The sequence below is a fragment of the Lagopus leucura genome, unplaced genomic scaffold, assembly GCF_019238085.1.
Source record: "Lagopus leucura isolate 7727_CA_CO unplaced genomic scaffold, USGS_WTPT01 Super-Scaffold_100029, whole genome shotgun sequence".
Lineage (NCBI taxonomy): Eukaryota > Metazoa > Chordata > Aves > Galliformes > Phasianidae > Lagopus > Lagopus leucura.
The window spans coordinates 4,177,123-4,192,834 of record NW_024962280.1 but is presented as its reverse complement, the minus strand read 5'-3'; the positions used below and the strand labels follow the sequence as shown (position 1 = coordinate 4,192,834).

General features: G+C 49.1%; 2 protein-coding genes across 5 annotated transcripts in view; both read left to right on the top strand.

Annotated features, from left to right (window-relative positions):
• The window catches only part of TNIK (TRAF2 and NCK interacting kinase), a 138,413-nt gene extending 132,960 nt beyond the window's left edge, over window positions 1-5,453 (top strand). For all 4 annotated transcript variants that reach the window (XM_042881358.1, XM_042881359.1, XM_042881360.1 and 1 more), the window contains 4 exons: window positions 1,111-1,260; window positions 1,666-1,825; window positions 2,337-2,476; window positions 4,052-5,453. In XM_042881358.1, coding sequence (XP_042737292.1) covers window positions 1,111-1,260; window positions 1,666-1,825; window positions 2,337-2,476; window positions 4,052-4,135 — 534 coding nt within the window. In that variant the 3' untranslated portion in view covers window positions 4,136-5,453. The remainder of the gene's footprint in view (window positions 1-1,110; window positions 1,261-1,665; window positions 1,826-2,336; window positions 2,477-4,051) is intronic.
• Window positions 5,454-7,197: 1,744 nt separating this feature from the next.
• On the top strand, window positions 7,198-15,712 carry SLC2A2 (solute carrier family 2 member 2). Its single transcript, XM_042881328.1, has 11 exons — window positions 7,198-7,308; window positions 7,666-7,761; window positions 7,870-8,147; window positions 8,832-8,956; window positions 9,695-9,810; window positions 10,345-10,507; window positions 10,638-10,825; window positions 11,285-11,389; window positions 12,898-12,999; window positions 13,315-13,518; window positions 13,684-15,712. Exons 1-11 carry the CDS (start codon window positions 7,276-7,278, stop codon window positions 13,873-13,875), a joined length of 1,602 nt encoding a protein of 533 aa, XP_042737262.1. The 5' UTR covers window positions 7,198-7,275; the 3' UTR covers window positions 13,876-15,712.

The window sequence follows — 15,712 nt, the reverse complement described above, 5'->3', positions numbered from 1 at the left end:
GCACCCGCAGGGTTTCCTTTCAGTCTTGCTGTGCAGTGCCAGGGCTTTCAGACCTCAAGGACACAAACAAAACCACTCCTCAAAAGCATTATCATCACTGTACTTGCCCTGGTAGAAATGTTATGAAGCCCATGACTGCAGAGATGTGATATGTGCTGCTTATGGCTACCAGTGAAGAATTAATATCGCTTATCCTGGGAGGCTTCATTGCAGAAGCTGTAGAAAGCTCATCAAATGTCCTTTAATAAAGCAGAGTTGAGGTTTTAGGGGATTTTTTTTAACCTTGTTTGCTTGCTTTAGCCACAGAGAGTGAAATCAGGCTGGTGTTATTTTCCATGTTTGTTTTGCAAGGCGCTCTTCCCTTCTGCAGTGTGGATTCTATACCAAGAAAGTGCAGGGGAGCGACCCGCTGTTTTTCTCTCCCTTTTCATCTACCCCAGTTTCCTTCAGTGAGACCTTTCTCCTACATAACCTGCCAGAGGCTGTGCTGTACTTAGTACTTTAAAGCACTTTTCGTTCTAAGCTCTGTGCAGCAGCAAGTCACAAGGGGCAGTGCCTCCTAGAGACTTCCATGCTGAGTAATCTCATTTTGAATCCTTCCAGAAGAAATGGGCTTATTTGGTATTAGGTCACATTTGCTTTCTCTGAACAAAAGCCAGAATAAATGGGCTGGGTGACGTGAAGAGCTCAGCAGCATTAGTGGAGCTTGGGATCTGTGGGCTTAGTGGGGATGCTGCCCAGCACTCCTGGTGCTGCTCTTCCCATCTGGGTGCTGAGAATCCTCACCTGGCCTTGTAGGCATGGATCTGTTCAGGCAGTTGGAAGTACAGCTCACTGATTTCCTTGCTGGGAGTCAGTACTTGCATAGGGAGCAAGAGCTGCCCCTGGGGAAAAGATCTGTGCCTGACAGGGCGAGCACCTGTGTGCTGGGAAGGCTGGAGTGAGCGGGTGCTTCCCTGGGCATATGACTGAGGAACAGCATGAGGAACAGAAATAATGACACGCTTCATAGGAAGCGCATTCAAACAAATGCAATTTCAAAACCGTATCAGGGGGCTGCCATGGGGTTTGCTGTTTCTTCTGTGGTACTCACTAAAGGGGTTATAAAAGTCTTTTGCAGATCTCCAGCACAAACCGCTGCTTGTCGATCTCACTGTAGAAGAGGGTCAGAGGCTCAAGGTTATCTTTGGATCACACACTGGTTTCCATGTGATTGATGTAGATTCTGGGAACTCTTACGATATCTATATACCATCTCACGTGAGTACATGGGGGAGCACTGCTCAGAGAGGGGAGTATTTCCTCCCTAGAGCTACCTGTAAAACTCTGGGTTTATTTGCCTAATTTGACTTTGATTCATCAGTCAACAGCTGCTGATCAGTGTTACTGCCAGGTGTCAATCTTTGGGTGTTGTGATCTCTGTATAATTGCTGACCCTGCTCATCCTTGCTGTGTAAGACAGCTTTGGCAGTAGTGTAAACATGACAGTTTATTCCCCTTCAGGCTTATCTCTAAAAGCCAGTGGAAAAGCTTTGTGGAATGGAATGCGGGTTTTGTTGTTAGTGTGGTTTGGGGTTTTGTTTTTCTAAGGCTTTGCTCCCTTCCCCTTACCACTTCTTCCATTCAATGTAATTCTGACTTGTAGGGTGTTTATTTTAACTGCAGATTCAGGGCAATATTACTCCTCATGCCATTGTCATCCTACCTAAAACAGACGGGATGGAGATGCTTGTGTGCTACGAGGATGAAGGTGTTTATGTGAACACCTACGGACGGATAACTAAAGATGTGGTGCTCCAGTGGGGAGAAATGCCTACTTCTGTGGGTAGGTCAACCCTTCCTCTTCGCCTTTGTAAAGTAGAAATGACATAAGGTGCAGAGTCAAGCATGCTCCTTATTTGGAATTTTGTTTATCAAGGGAAATTTCTCTCAGCCATGTAAGAGATGTAGTTGCCAAATGTCTGTAGTTTGGTTCTGGACAGTAAAAGCAAATGACTTTCTGAAGATACTAACTGTGCTTTATCCCAAGTATAAACCATTACATTGGTGGGGTATTGTGTTGACTGGAGTTAGTGCCAGATGGGAGCTGGGAGAGCCTGGGTTGCTCAGCCCCATGGCCTGTGCAGGTGGGTCACTGTCCCAGCTCCTCACCTGCAGAAAGCAGAACTGATCTGTATTCTCCTTAAATGCAGGATTACTTCTGGATTAAAACTGCTATGTTAAGGCTATTCAGCAGAGCTCTGTAATTCACCTGCAAAGACTTTGAATTCCTACCCATGGTGTAGTATTGAGCTCAGCACACATGGTAACACCTACCAAACGTTTTGTTTCGACAGCCTACATTCATTCCAATCAAATAATGGGCTGGGGAGAGAAAGCTATTGAGATTCGGTCAGTGGAGACGGGACATTTGGACGGAGTATTTATGCACAAGAGAGCTCAAAGATTAAAGTTTCTATGTGAAAGAAATGATAAGGTAAGTCCACTGCAAAATTTGTATCCGTGCTTTAAGGTAAAACCGATCAGTTTTAGACAGTCTAGTTTGTCTTGGGGTTAATAAGTAATTAAGCTCAAGGTCTTGTTTAATAAACAGTGCCCATAAGTCCCATCCCAGTTAGTTTCCTTCAGTGGACGAAGATCTCAGCCTGTCAACAAATGCTCTTCTGCTTCAGACTGATGTCCCCACGGACTTAGCTTGAATTCCTCTCAAATGCTGCATCTGACCATTAGCAGTTGAGGCCACCAAATAAGCTCTGCAAAAGTTGAGAAATGGTAGTGCTAAGGTTGTGTGACAGCCCTAATTTGAACGGAGGTATAGAAACATTATGATGCATTTTCAGTTCGTGGTCGTAAAGTGTTTTCTCTTTTCTTGTAGACAGCACTGATAAACGCTGTTCTGCAGGGGCAGCAGAGCCATGTGTAAAGGCACTTGCATCATAAAATTGTATGGCTGCATGGATGAGCCCTGCCTTGGGTGTTGCTGAGGTGTGAAGGTGCACAGGGAATGAGGGAAGGAGGATTGTCTGGAGGAAAAGGAAAGTTCTCATGGCAGGGGTAGTTGAATACTGAGATCTGTTTTCAGCCCTGATGTCTGCTGTCAGTCTTTCCTGTGGCACGGGGTTTCACCAACATAAATCAAGACCATGCAGTAGGGAATTGTTTTGTGAGGAGCACAGGCACAAAACACATGCAGACACTGATTGCTCTGTCGCCAGAGTAGGGTTTAATAACATGCAATAAATAGGATTGGAGGCTGCAGTTACTTTATTTAGTTGGCCTGCCTGTTCAGTGGTTTTAAATTAGGACCTGTGGAAGCGTTCCCTTAAACGATGACTTATTTTTCAAGACTTCTGCTGTGGTCCAGCAATGGTGGACACAGAAGAGCCTTCTTCATAGAGAGGCCCAATACTTCTTTGTGCCTTGAATGTATTGAAGGAAAGTTTGGGTTTTCCCCAATTTAGCCTTCGGAAGTCGCTGAAATAATATAAAAAACTTTTGCAAAGAAAAGCATTTCAATCTGAGGCAGTTAAGCACTGTGTAACACAGTGTGTGTGTGAGTATTGACCCAAATGGTTAACGTTTAGCAAGATATAAATCACTGAAAGCAGTCGTATTAATGTTGCACAATAAGTAATGCTGTGGCAGTAATGTGATAAACGTGGTATTTGTAGACTATTCCAAACCTTGCTCTCTGCAGTGGTGATAGCAATGGAGGCGTTGTTACACGCTCGCTTTGAAGTGGTTGGGATTTGAGCTGTGATGCGTGGGCTCACGGGGCTGGATCCTTCCTGGGCTGTGTTGCGCCCACTTTGAGCCACTTCCCCAGGCTGGGCTCCGTGCCTCCATGCCTCCAGCAGCCTTTCTGCCCAGATTGTTACGCCCAGTGTAGCACCATGACTGCAGTCACCCAAAGAAATGATCAGGCAATGAGGTTTAAGCAGAGGAAACTGCCCAGCCGTGGCTTCCCTCATCCACGAGAGTTCAGATTATTTCTGATCGTCATAAAAATCATCAGCATTCACTGAGGTTTTTTCCCCCCGTCTCCAAACAGGTATTTTTCGCGTCGGTCAGATCCGGAGGAAGCAGCCAAGTATTTTTCATGACCCTCAACAGAAACTCCATGATGAACTGGTAACAGAAGAGCCCTTGGCACTTACCTTCGTGGCATTATTTCTAATTTAAAGGACATTAAACACGTGGACTAACACTGTAGAGGCAGATGCGGGGGGCCCTGAGGATCACTGCTCCCCACGCTCCCCTGCCGCCCTGGGGAGGGCTCGGCACGCACCCCGCACGTGGCTTGGGATAGGGAAACCACCTCTGGAGGTCTCCCGATTACGCTGTGTTATAGTGGGTTATGAGGTCGTTTTCTTTCTTTCTTTCTTTCTTTTTTTTTTTGTTCGTTTGTTTTTTTTGTTCTTCCCAGTTTTTCTTTGTCCCCTACTTTGTAAGAACGGGGAAAGAAACCGTGTCAAAAAGTCTGTTTTTAATTCTGTCTGCCTGCTAGCATCAAATATATAGTATGTTGTAAAGTTACCAATTAAATCTGGTGAGAGACAGCACAATAAATGTACCTTTTATCTTTGTGATGAAGGCCATAAACGTATAGCTGGGTAATTTTAGAAATCTTTTGCCTTCACCAACATTTACATGTTGCTTTTGGCAGCAACGGCTTAACAGATTTTTAAAGAAGAGAAAAATAATAGGTTTTTTTCCCCTCTTTTGGGAAATGGATTTTAAATGGCTAAACTACTAGCCTTAGACTAATAAAAATCAGCTACCATTTTTGTCAAGTCTGTCCATCCATATTTCTATATGGATCTTCACATGATGCTGTGTCGTGATAGGGACAGCGGTGCCGTTTGATGCCGGCGGGAGAGGGCTGGGATGGAGGGGGGCTGGGGGGCCTCGGGCACCCATCCCATGGAGGGGCAGCCGGCGTGGGGACGGGCACAGAGCGAGCCGCCCGCTGTGCTGCTGATGGGCTTGTAAAGAGCTTAACAATATTTATGTGCGTGGTTCCTTTGGCCAAGGGTCTGAATCTATACTCGTTTTCTGCCCCCCCCCCCCCACGTGCTCCCTACGAATTACCCAACATACAGTGAAAGACGACATCTGTGCCGAAATGTGTGTGTGTTTAGTTCGGGTTGAATCGTGTCCTTATAAACTCTGCTCAGTTGATTTACGTTTCAGTGCGTATCTGGGGTTTTCTTTCTCAGTAGCTGCAAGCATGGCCGCTGTGGTATTGGGGTGTCGCATAACAAGGTCTGTGTTGCTGGTTTTAACCTACCTCGTTTCGTTTGGGTTGTTTTTTTTTTTCGTTTTGTTTTCGTTTTGTTCCGTTGTTTTGCTGTTGATCACAGCACTGTTACCTCCAGCGACATATAGAGAGCTTAACTGGCAATCTTGGTGTACTCAGTAACGATGGCTTTATTAAAAAATGATTAAATCAACAGGACTTGGTCAAACTCGAATCTTTATCCAGGGCGAAAGCGTTGCTCAGCAGGGATGGGATGGGGTGGGATGGGATGCTCTGCCCACATTGGTACCCACGTGGATGGGGCACTGCCCCCACCGCCCCTGTTGCCCCGCAGCACAGCACGGTGACAGCTCTCAAACCCAACCCATCACCGATTGCCACCCACTCTGTGTATTTCCACTACCTGAAACCAGAGCCTTCTATCAAATTATGTTGCAGGCGCATCTCACCTTCATTTCATTTTGTTCCCCCCTCAATGTGACTGGTTCAGAATGCGCAGCTTTAAATGATTTTTCTTCAGTTGTGGGGTGTTGGGGTGCAGCGATGAAATAAAAGAGAATTGTTGTGTATGAACACAAGGCGGTTTGTGAATGTATTTTTTAAAACCACGGCCACACGAACCGATCAGAAGAAACCAAGAGGAACACCTCAGTCCCTGCCCTCACCCCACTTCATTACTTAACCACCACCCATCACGCTGCCCCCCACCTTCCCCAGCCCAGGGCTCAAGACCAGCCCTAACCTGTGCCAGGCAGCACAGCCCCATCCAGACCCCATACAACCCCATGGAAAGACATCTGGGGTCACCGGGAGCCAAGTATGTGCTCCAATTGCCCTGGGTGCAGCACAGCCCGGAGTGCTGCTGGAAACCAGCTGCCCTGCAAACACCCTCCTGCCCTTTTTTGGGGGTATGTAAATGGCCTTCCTTGCCATGCACACCCCGCCGGCATCCTGAAGGCTTTTCGTCACCCCAAGCAGGGATGTGGGAGGGGGCTCAGCCCGAGGGGTGGACGCAGAGGCTGGGGCTGCATAAATGCAGTGAACCTTTTACCTCAAGTTAAAGTTTTACCTGAGCCCAGCACAGCGATGAGCAGCCTTCGCCTCTCTATTTTTCCCTCTATGGAAAGCATCCTCAGTGCCCAAGCGAAGGCTCCTGATGGACAGCACTGTGACTCACCGTAACCCATTGGAAGGCAGCAGCACCTGTTGGCATGTGGGGTTCCAACCTGAGCCGTGCAGTGTTTCAGCACAGAGCTGAGCAGTACCAGTTCAGACCAGATCCACAGCACTGTGCAAAGTCCAAGACATGCAGGACGCAGCATCAGCAGTCACAGCAAGTGGGACTGTGTGCTCACACCACCACGGGCTGCTCGGGGACAGTGGGGTAATGGTGGTGCTCGGGGTCATTTGGCTGCGCTGTGTCTCTGGGTCTGCATACAGCATTCCCTGAGCACCCAAATGCCCGCATGTGGTGGGCGCAGGCACTGCAGTGAGGGCTGAGCTACATGCATACAAACACCTGGATACATCTGCATCTGTGTACGTTTGCTGTTCTGAAATATCTTTTAAAGCAGGTGCCAAGTGATGTATAAATAAAACGCGTACTCATTTCCTAGCGTCTTTGTTCCGTGTGCTGGAAAGGTTTCTTCTTGCTAAAATTCAGCAAGTTTTGTGATACAGTCGATAAACCCTATACAGAAGCCAGCACGGGTGCTGATCTCCTGTGTGTGGCTGCATTCCCTGCTCCCCAGCATGGCACAGTGCCATAGGACAGCCCAAACTCAATGCGCCACTGCACTGCCCACATCCCTTCTCTGCCCTGAGTCCCCGTTCTTCTATTTGTCACCCCCAAAATGCATGGGTTGGCTGAGCTGAGGACTGCCAGGAGGACACGGGTTTCTCATTAACTCCGGAGGTGATATAGTCCCATCTCCCGCTGCACGGCTGCTTCTGCTGCCCCTGGTGTCCCTTCTGCAGAGTGGGAGCAGCTCAGCACGCTGTCCAGAGGAGTGGGGATGGATGGGAAAAGCAAAATGCAGGCAGAGAAGGTAACTGCTGATGGTGGTGGGCACTGGGATTTGGGGGGAGAGCAGCACCCAGGGTTGGTGGCTGCTGCATGCCAATACTGCAACCAGCAAAAATACCCCTCTTAATGCACTGCTCTGCGATGTCTATGTACAGAGCCAGAGCAAAGGGGTCGGGGGGTTATTTTTTAAGATCTTTGTCACCTCAGAGGATAATTTCAACTGTGGCAGATTGAAAAAAGCACTCTCACCAGCACTGCTGAAAGCCAGCAGCTTGGTCTGTCCTCCCAGCTGCACTGAGGGGTTCTGCAGGGGCACAGCTCTGTCCCAGGGCTGCGTTCTTCCCAGCTGGGGCTGAGGCTGTGCTCTGCTTCCTCCCAGCACCTCACAGGAACGTTGGTCCTCTCCGTCTTCACCGCAGTGCTGGGCTTCTTCCAGTACGGCTACAGCCTGGGTGTCATCAATGCCCCGCAGAAGGTATGTGCCCAGCAGGGTCCTGGGGAGGAAAATCCCCACAGCAGAGCCCAGGGGTGGCTGTAGCTCAGAAGCTCTGAATGATGGCCTTTTCCTCTTTGCCCGCTGCAGGTGATAGAAGCGCACTATGGGCGCCTGCTGGGTGCCATCCCCATGGTGAGGCACGCCACCAACACCTCCAGGGACGATGCTTCCATCACTGTCACCATCCCAGGCACGGAGGCATGGGGCAGCTCTGAGGGAACGCTCCCACCCTCAGCTGGCTTTGAGGACCCCGCCGTGTCCCCTCACATCCTCACCATGTACTGGTCCCTCTCTGTCTCCATGTTTGCTGTTGGAGGCATGGTCTCCTCCTTTACCGTGGGCTGGATCGGCGACCGGATGGGGAGGTGAGCAGCTGCCTCTGGCTCCAGTTGAGCAAAAGGCAAACCCAAATGTCACTGCATGCCCGCTATAAGTCTCTGCTTTATGCTCCAAAGAAATGAGGTTTTCAGCATAATTTTATTGGGCAGATCTCAGTGGGGTTTGAGGACTGGGAGGGACCAGATTCGTTTCCCCTGGTATTTACGGCTTTACGCAGAGCCCAGAGCTGCAATTTAGCACCTGCCCTCCTGCTCCCATGCGCTCTCCAGGCATGTGAGTCCCCGTTCTCCAACTCCTCTCCATGAATTTCAAATTCATAGAAGCATATAATCATTAAGCACATAATATAAGGATCTTCAAGTCCAAACCTAGTACACTGCATTAGCACAGTGTAAGCCTTCCTGTCTGAATTTTCTCCAAAACCTTCTTCTTTCTTGCAGAAATACCACTTGTGCTGTTTTGTCTAATTCAGTTCAAAAAGCATCAGACCTCCAAAACAGTGCTCCTAACATCCCAGAGGTCTGGGTCCTAAATTACAGATTGGGTGTTTTATTTCAGTGCTCAGCCCTCAACCAAGAAGCCACTGAGCAACCCTTGCAGATACTCCCATCCTTTTCATGCCAAAAAAGAGAGGGCATTTCATCAGCGTTTGCCATCTGTTGTAAACCCTGGTTTCCCTGCACCCCACTGATATTTCTGCTGCCCTGCAGGGTGAAAGCCATGCTGGTGGTCAATGTCCTCTCCATCGCTGGCAACCTCCTCATGGGGCTGGCCAAGCTGGGGCCCTCACACATCCTCATCATCGCTGGGCGGGCAATCACGGGGCTGTACTGCGGTGAGTGCCGGCGGGGCGGGCGCAGGGACCAGGAGGGTTTCTCCATTTCTGCAGTATTTAGGGTTTTTTAGTTCATAAAGGGTTTCTCCCCCAAGCCCACCCTTTCAATCTTCTACAGGGGTATTCGGGTCAGCTCCATCATTAAATCAATTATGCTAGAAGGGAGCTGGATCCTCCTCCTGGGCAGTGCCTCAGACTTCAGGCTCAGTCTTGTGGTGACTGTCCCATGAGCATGCTGTTAATTGTGCTGTTTAACAGGTTTCCAAGAAACAGCCTATCTACACCCAGACTACAGATAGTACAGCAGTGCTGTGGGTAGTGAGGAAAAGATAGCAGGCAGATAATGTGGAATTACATTGGAATTAGCTTAGAAATACAGTTTGTTATCGCTGTTACTGGTGTGCTCTGATGGGTCAAGGAAAGCCTGAAGAAAGCTCTTTGCTCTGTGATAACTGCTCCCAGCAGAGCTCTGCTCCGTGCTGGGCTGTGTGCGTGCACATGCACCTGAACAGCCCTGCAAGGGATTGGGCTGGAGGGGATGTGGGGTGTGGGACATGGGATGTGTGATACGAGACGTGGGATGTGGGCTGTGGGATGGAGGATGCGGGATGCTGCGTGCCGTATGTGAAACGACAGATGCAGGGTGTTGGATGTGGGATTCGGTCTCCATCCTCCTTTCTAGTTTGGGGAGAGGTCTCTGCTGCTCACAGAGGGGTGATGCTCATGTGCTCTGTGCAGGGCTCTCCTCCGGCCTCGTGCCCATGTATGTGAGTGAGGTCTCTCCCACTGCCCTCCGAGGAGCACTGGGGACACTGCACCAGCTGGCCATTGTCACAGGCATCCTCATCAGCCAGGTACGAAGGGAAAGCCACAGAACCAGAGCATGACAGATATCAGGGGATACATGGGGGAGCCTTAGAGAAATTTTTCACGTTCCATTCCAAAGCTGAAGGAGAATTTGCCCGAATGGGATTAAAGTCCAGCCCTGAGTCAGAGGTGTGAAGCATCCCAAGGACTTCTGCCCACCCATGTGAGATTTTGGTAGACACCTGGTCAGAGTCAGACTGGATGCTGAGCATGAGATACTCACTGTCTAAGAATGGCTCTGTGAGAGGGGTAGGGAGCAGGGAGCACTGTGCACTGTGCTGGGTGTCCCCACCATGAGACAGACTGGCACATCCATGAGTTCATCTCATGTGACACGGCCAGAAGTCTGCATCTTCTTACTCTTTCCTGAAAAAAAACAAAAAATTGGGGAAAAACGTGGTAAGGCCCTGCTTGTTGTGCTGCGGTTACAGAAACGCTTTGCAAGTAGTGCAAAGAAAAATGCTGCCCACGCATCATTTGGAAACCTCTCCCTGCTTTCCAACATGCCTCCCTAATTCCAGGTCCTGGGTCTGGACTTTCTCCTTGGCAACGACGAGCTGTGGCCGCTGCTGCTCGGGCTGTCTGGTGTGGCTGCTCTGCTGCAGTTCTTCCTGCTGCTGCTGTGCCCCGAGAGCCCCCGCTATCTCTACATCAAGCTGGGGAAGGTGGAGGAGGCCAAAAAAAGTAAGAGACATTCTGGGTTCACGTGACTGTTCTTACACCACCCAGTGTTACCTATTGGTGTACCTCCGTTTTGGCCAGGGAAGGCTCCTTCGCTAATCTAATATAAAAGAATTTTGAACCTTCTCTTAAGGTTTGAAAAGGCTCAGAGGAAACTGTGACCCGATGAAAGAGATTGCTGAGATGGAGAAGGAAAAGCAAGAAGCTGCGAGCGAAAAGAGAGTGTCCATCGGGCAGCTGTTCAGCTCCTCCAAGTACCGGCAGGCTGTGATCGTGGCACTGATGGTTCAGATATCGCAGCAGTTCTCGGGCATCAACGCGGTGAGGCTCCCAAAAATGTGAAAGAAACCCACACTGTCCTGCTGTCCTTCACTTCCACAAGATAGGAACTGCCTTGTTCTTTGAGAGAAGGGAGACATTGGAGTCATTTCAATATAATAATATCCAAAAAGCTCTTCAAACCTCAGTCCCATCACGGTATTTGTTTCCAACGGGCAGTGCTGGCAATCCAATTTTGGAGATTAAACATGGGTGGAGGAGAACTGTCAAAAGTGAAAATGTAATAGTTCAGGGGGGAAATTTAAATAGGGTTTTTAACTCCCTCAGGTTCTTTCAAAAGGTTTGGCTTTAATTACTATAATAAATAATTTAAAAGTTGAAAGATTAATCACAATTAAATAACCTCAAGTGTCAGGCAAGCAGGATAAATCCTTCCTTCAAGAGAACAGATGGTTACAGCAGCCACGTTACCTAATCCTTCATCCTACTGCATTTTGATAGATCTTTTACTACTCTACAAACATTTTCGAGAGAGCCGGTGTCGGCCAACCAGTTTATGCAACCATTGGCGTTGGAGTGGTGAACACAGTCTTCACAGTTATCTCCGTAAGTAAATACGTCTGCCCTAGATCCCCAAAATGAGAGAGCTGAGATTTGATTTTGAAACTCGACTTTATGCTGGAGCCGGGGTCGTGGTTTTGCAGAGCTGCAAATACCTCCGGGGAGAATCCTGGGCATCCCCTCCTCTGGAAAATCCTTGCTGTCAGACAGCACTGCTCAGTGCCTTGTGAGTGAAAGCTGCATCATCTTGTGCAGGGAAGCTCAGGTAGATCAGCACTGAGCCCCAAACAAAGTTACACGTGAGACTGCGATTCCGTAGGTCCAATCTGCCCCAGGAGCAGACAGCTCATAAGCTTCTTCTTATCTTTGGTCTTTCAGATTTTCCTCTGCATGCACACAGTGCCTGCATGATCGATATCCAAAGGCTACTTCATAGCAATAAACAAACAGAGAACTTTTCCTCCTCAGATCTATGCAATGCTCTGCAGCAATAAAAGGGTGGTTCCAGCTTCCCAGCCTTCCCATCCTTGTCTATCTCTTGGGAGCATTAATTCAGTTCTAATCAGCAGACTTTTTTTTTTTTTAATGTGATTATTACTATAGGAAGAGCAGGAAATGCCAAGCATGACCACCTCCCTCATATCTTTGGAGCATATTAGGGAGTAAAGGACTTTCACCCACTAGGAAGCGGGACTAGGTGCAATGCAGAAATACAGATCTTAGCCCATCCTATGGAGGTAGGAGGCCTTGGGGTGAAATTTCTTTAGAGAAAGTCCATTGCAGATCCCGTGCAGAGGGAAAGCCATGAGTATTCATTGTGAAACCAGGCACAGAGGCTGTGCCTCTGGAGGAGGTCTGCCTCCAGCTCAGATGGGCTCCTGCAATTGCACATCTACCCTGGGGACGTTCGTTCTCTTGGCCATCAACACTTAAAGAGTTACACACACCTGTCAATGAATGACAGCCCCTGACTAAAAGGCAGAATAACTGACAGACAGGCAGATCTTGGCAAGGAGAGAGGAGGTGGAGGCTCTGCAGCTCCGTGAGTCAGTAGGGTGACCTGTCTCCAGAACAGAGACCATCTCCTGGAAGTGTAAATCATTGGCTGTAATTACAGGAAAAAGAGATGTCTGAGGTTGAGCGAATGGCCACAAGTGTCCTTTAAAGTGGAAGGGAAGAAAAGGCAGCTTCAGAGGCTGATGTAAGGTATCTCAAGGCAAGACATGTTTGTTGCCATCTGAAGCTACCTCCATCTCCTTATTGGGTGAAGATGTTGGTACAGATACAGATGTCAAAAGCTGGGTGAGATGACCAGAGTCCAAGATCAAGTTGAGCGTTGTGGCTGTCAGCTAAGCAGGACTCTGGGAGCCACCAGGGCGAAACTTCTGACTCCAGCTGCCACACAGGCAAGGTGCAGCGGTCTCTCGACCACGTGAGCTAAAAGAGCAGGAATGAGGTGCAGTGGTGGTAACGAGCTGTTTGCTTCTAACAGACCTGATTGACCCTCCTCAGAGCAGCACCGCTAGGGACTGATCATACATGCATTTCTGCAGGTCTTCCTGGTGGAGAAGGCAGGCAGGCGCTCGCTGTTCCTGGCTGGTCTGATGGGCATGTTGATCAGCGCCGTGGCCATGACGGTTGGACTTGCGCTCCTGGTAAAGCTCCATCTCCACTTTTTCTCTGTAATTTGCGAACGAGAAGAGAAAGCATTCCTGAAGATGAAAGCTCTGCATGTTCATCTTCATCTCATAGAGGTTTGGAAAATACTTGTCCCCAGGAGGGACAAAATAGCAATAGCTGAAGCTGTTCTTTGTCATGTAGCACCCGGGGACATTGCGCCCTTTGTGTCCTGCATGTGCAGCCCCTACTTGTCTGAATAAAGAGTGATTTCTGAAAAAGAAACTTAATTAATTAGCAATAATCAACGAGAAGCGTGTTGGAAGCATAACACCAAGTGCATCCTCTTGCAGAGCCAGTTCTCCTGGATGAGTTACGTCAGCATGATCGCCATCTTCCTCTTCGTTATCTTCTTTGAAGTGGGGCCTGGGCCCATCCCCTGGTTCATTGTAGCTGAGCTGTTCAGCCAAGGCCCGCGCCCTGCCGCCATCGCCGTTGCCGGCTTCTGCAACTGGGCCTGCAACTTCATCGTGGGGATGTGCTTCCAGTACATCGCGGTAAGAAACCTCCCTAAAGCAGCACCAATGAGGCGGGTGAGGTCCCCAGGGCAGAATAGAGGGATGTGCACACGTCCCCCGGATCTTTGAGGCTATGCAGGCAGGGTGACGATAAGCCATGCTGTGGTCTGATGGCTGTGCCGTGCTCTCATTGCCCTGCTGCAGGATCTGTGCGGACCGTATGTGTTCGTCGTCTTCGCCGTCCTCCTTCTGGTCTTCTTCCTGTTTGCATACCTCAAAGTACCCGAGACGAAGGGGAAATCGTTTGAGGAGATCGCAGCTGCGTTCCGCCGCAAGAAGCAACCGGCCAAATCCATGACGGAGCTGGAAGACCTGCATGGCGGCGAGGAGGCGTAGGCATGGCCACATGCACAGGAAGGAGGGATGCAGAAGGAAACGTTAGGCAAAAGTCTCATTTCACGAACACCTTGCAGGTGCCAGCACAGGAGGACACATCAACTGCGGGACTTCACAGCGCTGCCTGCACCATCCAGCCACAGGTGCCAAGCTGGCATTTTGCTCTGAAACTGTTGGCAGAGCTGAGCTGCAGGAAGAGCCAAGGAAAGAATGGGAGGAATACCGTACATGTGTGCCTCTGTGTCCCACTGCATTGTGGCAGGATGATCTTACCAGCTGGCAAAGCATTACATGAAACAGGGTCATCACTCAGCTGGAACGAAGGAAAAAGGGGTTGCGTGATGCTGAAGCCTCATGCCTTCACCTCTTCTTCTCATGCTTGCTGCCTCCTCCTGCTGAGTGATCTGAAGCCTTGAGAAAACACCTGCTAGTGCAGCTGTGTTAGCAGCACACCGCACAGATCACAGATACACAAAATGGTTTGGGTTGGAAGGGACCATAACGTCCATCCAGTCCCATAGGCAGGGATACCTCCCACTAGATCAGGTTCAAAGCCCCATCCAACCTGGCCTTGAATGCCTTCAGAGATGGAGCATCCACAGCTTCTTCGGGTACCTGTGCCAGGGCCTTATCACCAGGTGGAGTCTCACAGGAGCAGAGAGGAATTCACCTCCCTTGCCCCACCAGTCATACTTCTTTTGATGCAGCCCAAGGTACAGTTGACTTTCTGAGCTATAAGTGCACACTGACAGCTCATAGGCATCCTTTTTTCATCCACTCAAGTGTTTTTCTTCAGGGCTGCCCTCCGTTCAGTCATTACCCAGCCTGTATTCATGCTTGGGATTGCCCTGAGCCGGGTAGAGGACCTTGCATTTGGTCTTGTTGAACTTTAAGAGGTTTGCATGTGCTCACCTCTCAAGCCTGTCCAGCATTTTTTAGTGTTTCTCAGAGAAACTAAGAAACTCTGTCTGGGTTGATATGTGTGGTTGCAGACTATTTGTCTCCTCTTTGGTTGTAGGAAGCTGTTCCTCTCTGTTTCATCTCTCCCATGGTGTGACCATTGCCAGGTCGCCTCCCCTCACTGCCCTCTGCTATTTTTGTACAGTGCTTAGATCAACCCTAACAACCAACAATTTTGTTACTTGAGCTTTTAAGGTTTGTATATTCCTTGCTGTGAAACAAGGCCTTCTAGAAGCTTCTCAGGATAGATACCCACTATTTATTTAGGAAGAAACATCAGTGCTGTTCACAGTGAGCTCACTGCGATGACAAGTACTGCAGTGGCCGTGATGGGAATGTTCACACTCCCTTCTTTGGGCCTGAACTTCCTTCCCATGCAGACTTTGCAAATTTTTGGCTCTTTCCAAGCGACTGGAAGTGCAGGCACAAAGTTCACCAGGACCAGCATTGTCCCCATGCGTTCAGTGGAGGAGATGTCATCATTTCCTGGAATGCCTGCAATAACAGCAGTGTTATCTGTGTCTGTTACATAAAGGTGATCATGAACAACACCTGCAGCGTGTGCTGCCTTGTGCTGTTGTCTCTCCCCTCTGTACATCTCAGACACACGTCCATCTCCAGACAGGAGGGTTTTTTTCCAGTAGGGCACATTTGCTCTGTGGGTGGCATTTGCTGTGCAGCTGCAAAACATCTCTGGTGGCGTGCAGCTGAGTTTTGTGCAGATGCCTGAGGAGCATCAGTCAGTGGTGCTTTCAGGAGGGTCTGCGTTCAAAATGAATAACACAGCAGCGAGGTACCATTTGTTTAGCAACACACCGAGCCAGGCAGCCTTTGTTTTCCTCCGTGTTACCAAATAAATGACAACTAAAAGCCTGAA

Coding starts and splice junctions, on each gene's coding strand:
- SLC2A2 (XM_042881328.1), top strand. CDS start 7,276: ATGGATGGGAAAAGCAAAATGCAGGCAGAGAAG. Junction 10,826..11,284: donor AGTTCTCGGGCATCAACGCG/GTGAGGCTCCCA, acceptor GCATTTTGATAG/ATCTTTTACTACTCTACAAA. Junction 13,000..13,314: donor CGGTTGGACTTGCGCTCCTG/GTAAAGCTCCAT, acceptor ATCCTCTTGCAG/AGCCAGTTCTCCTGGATGAG.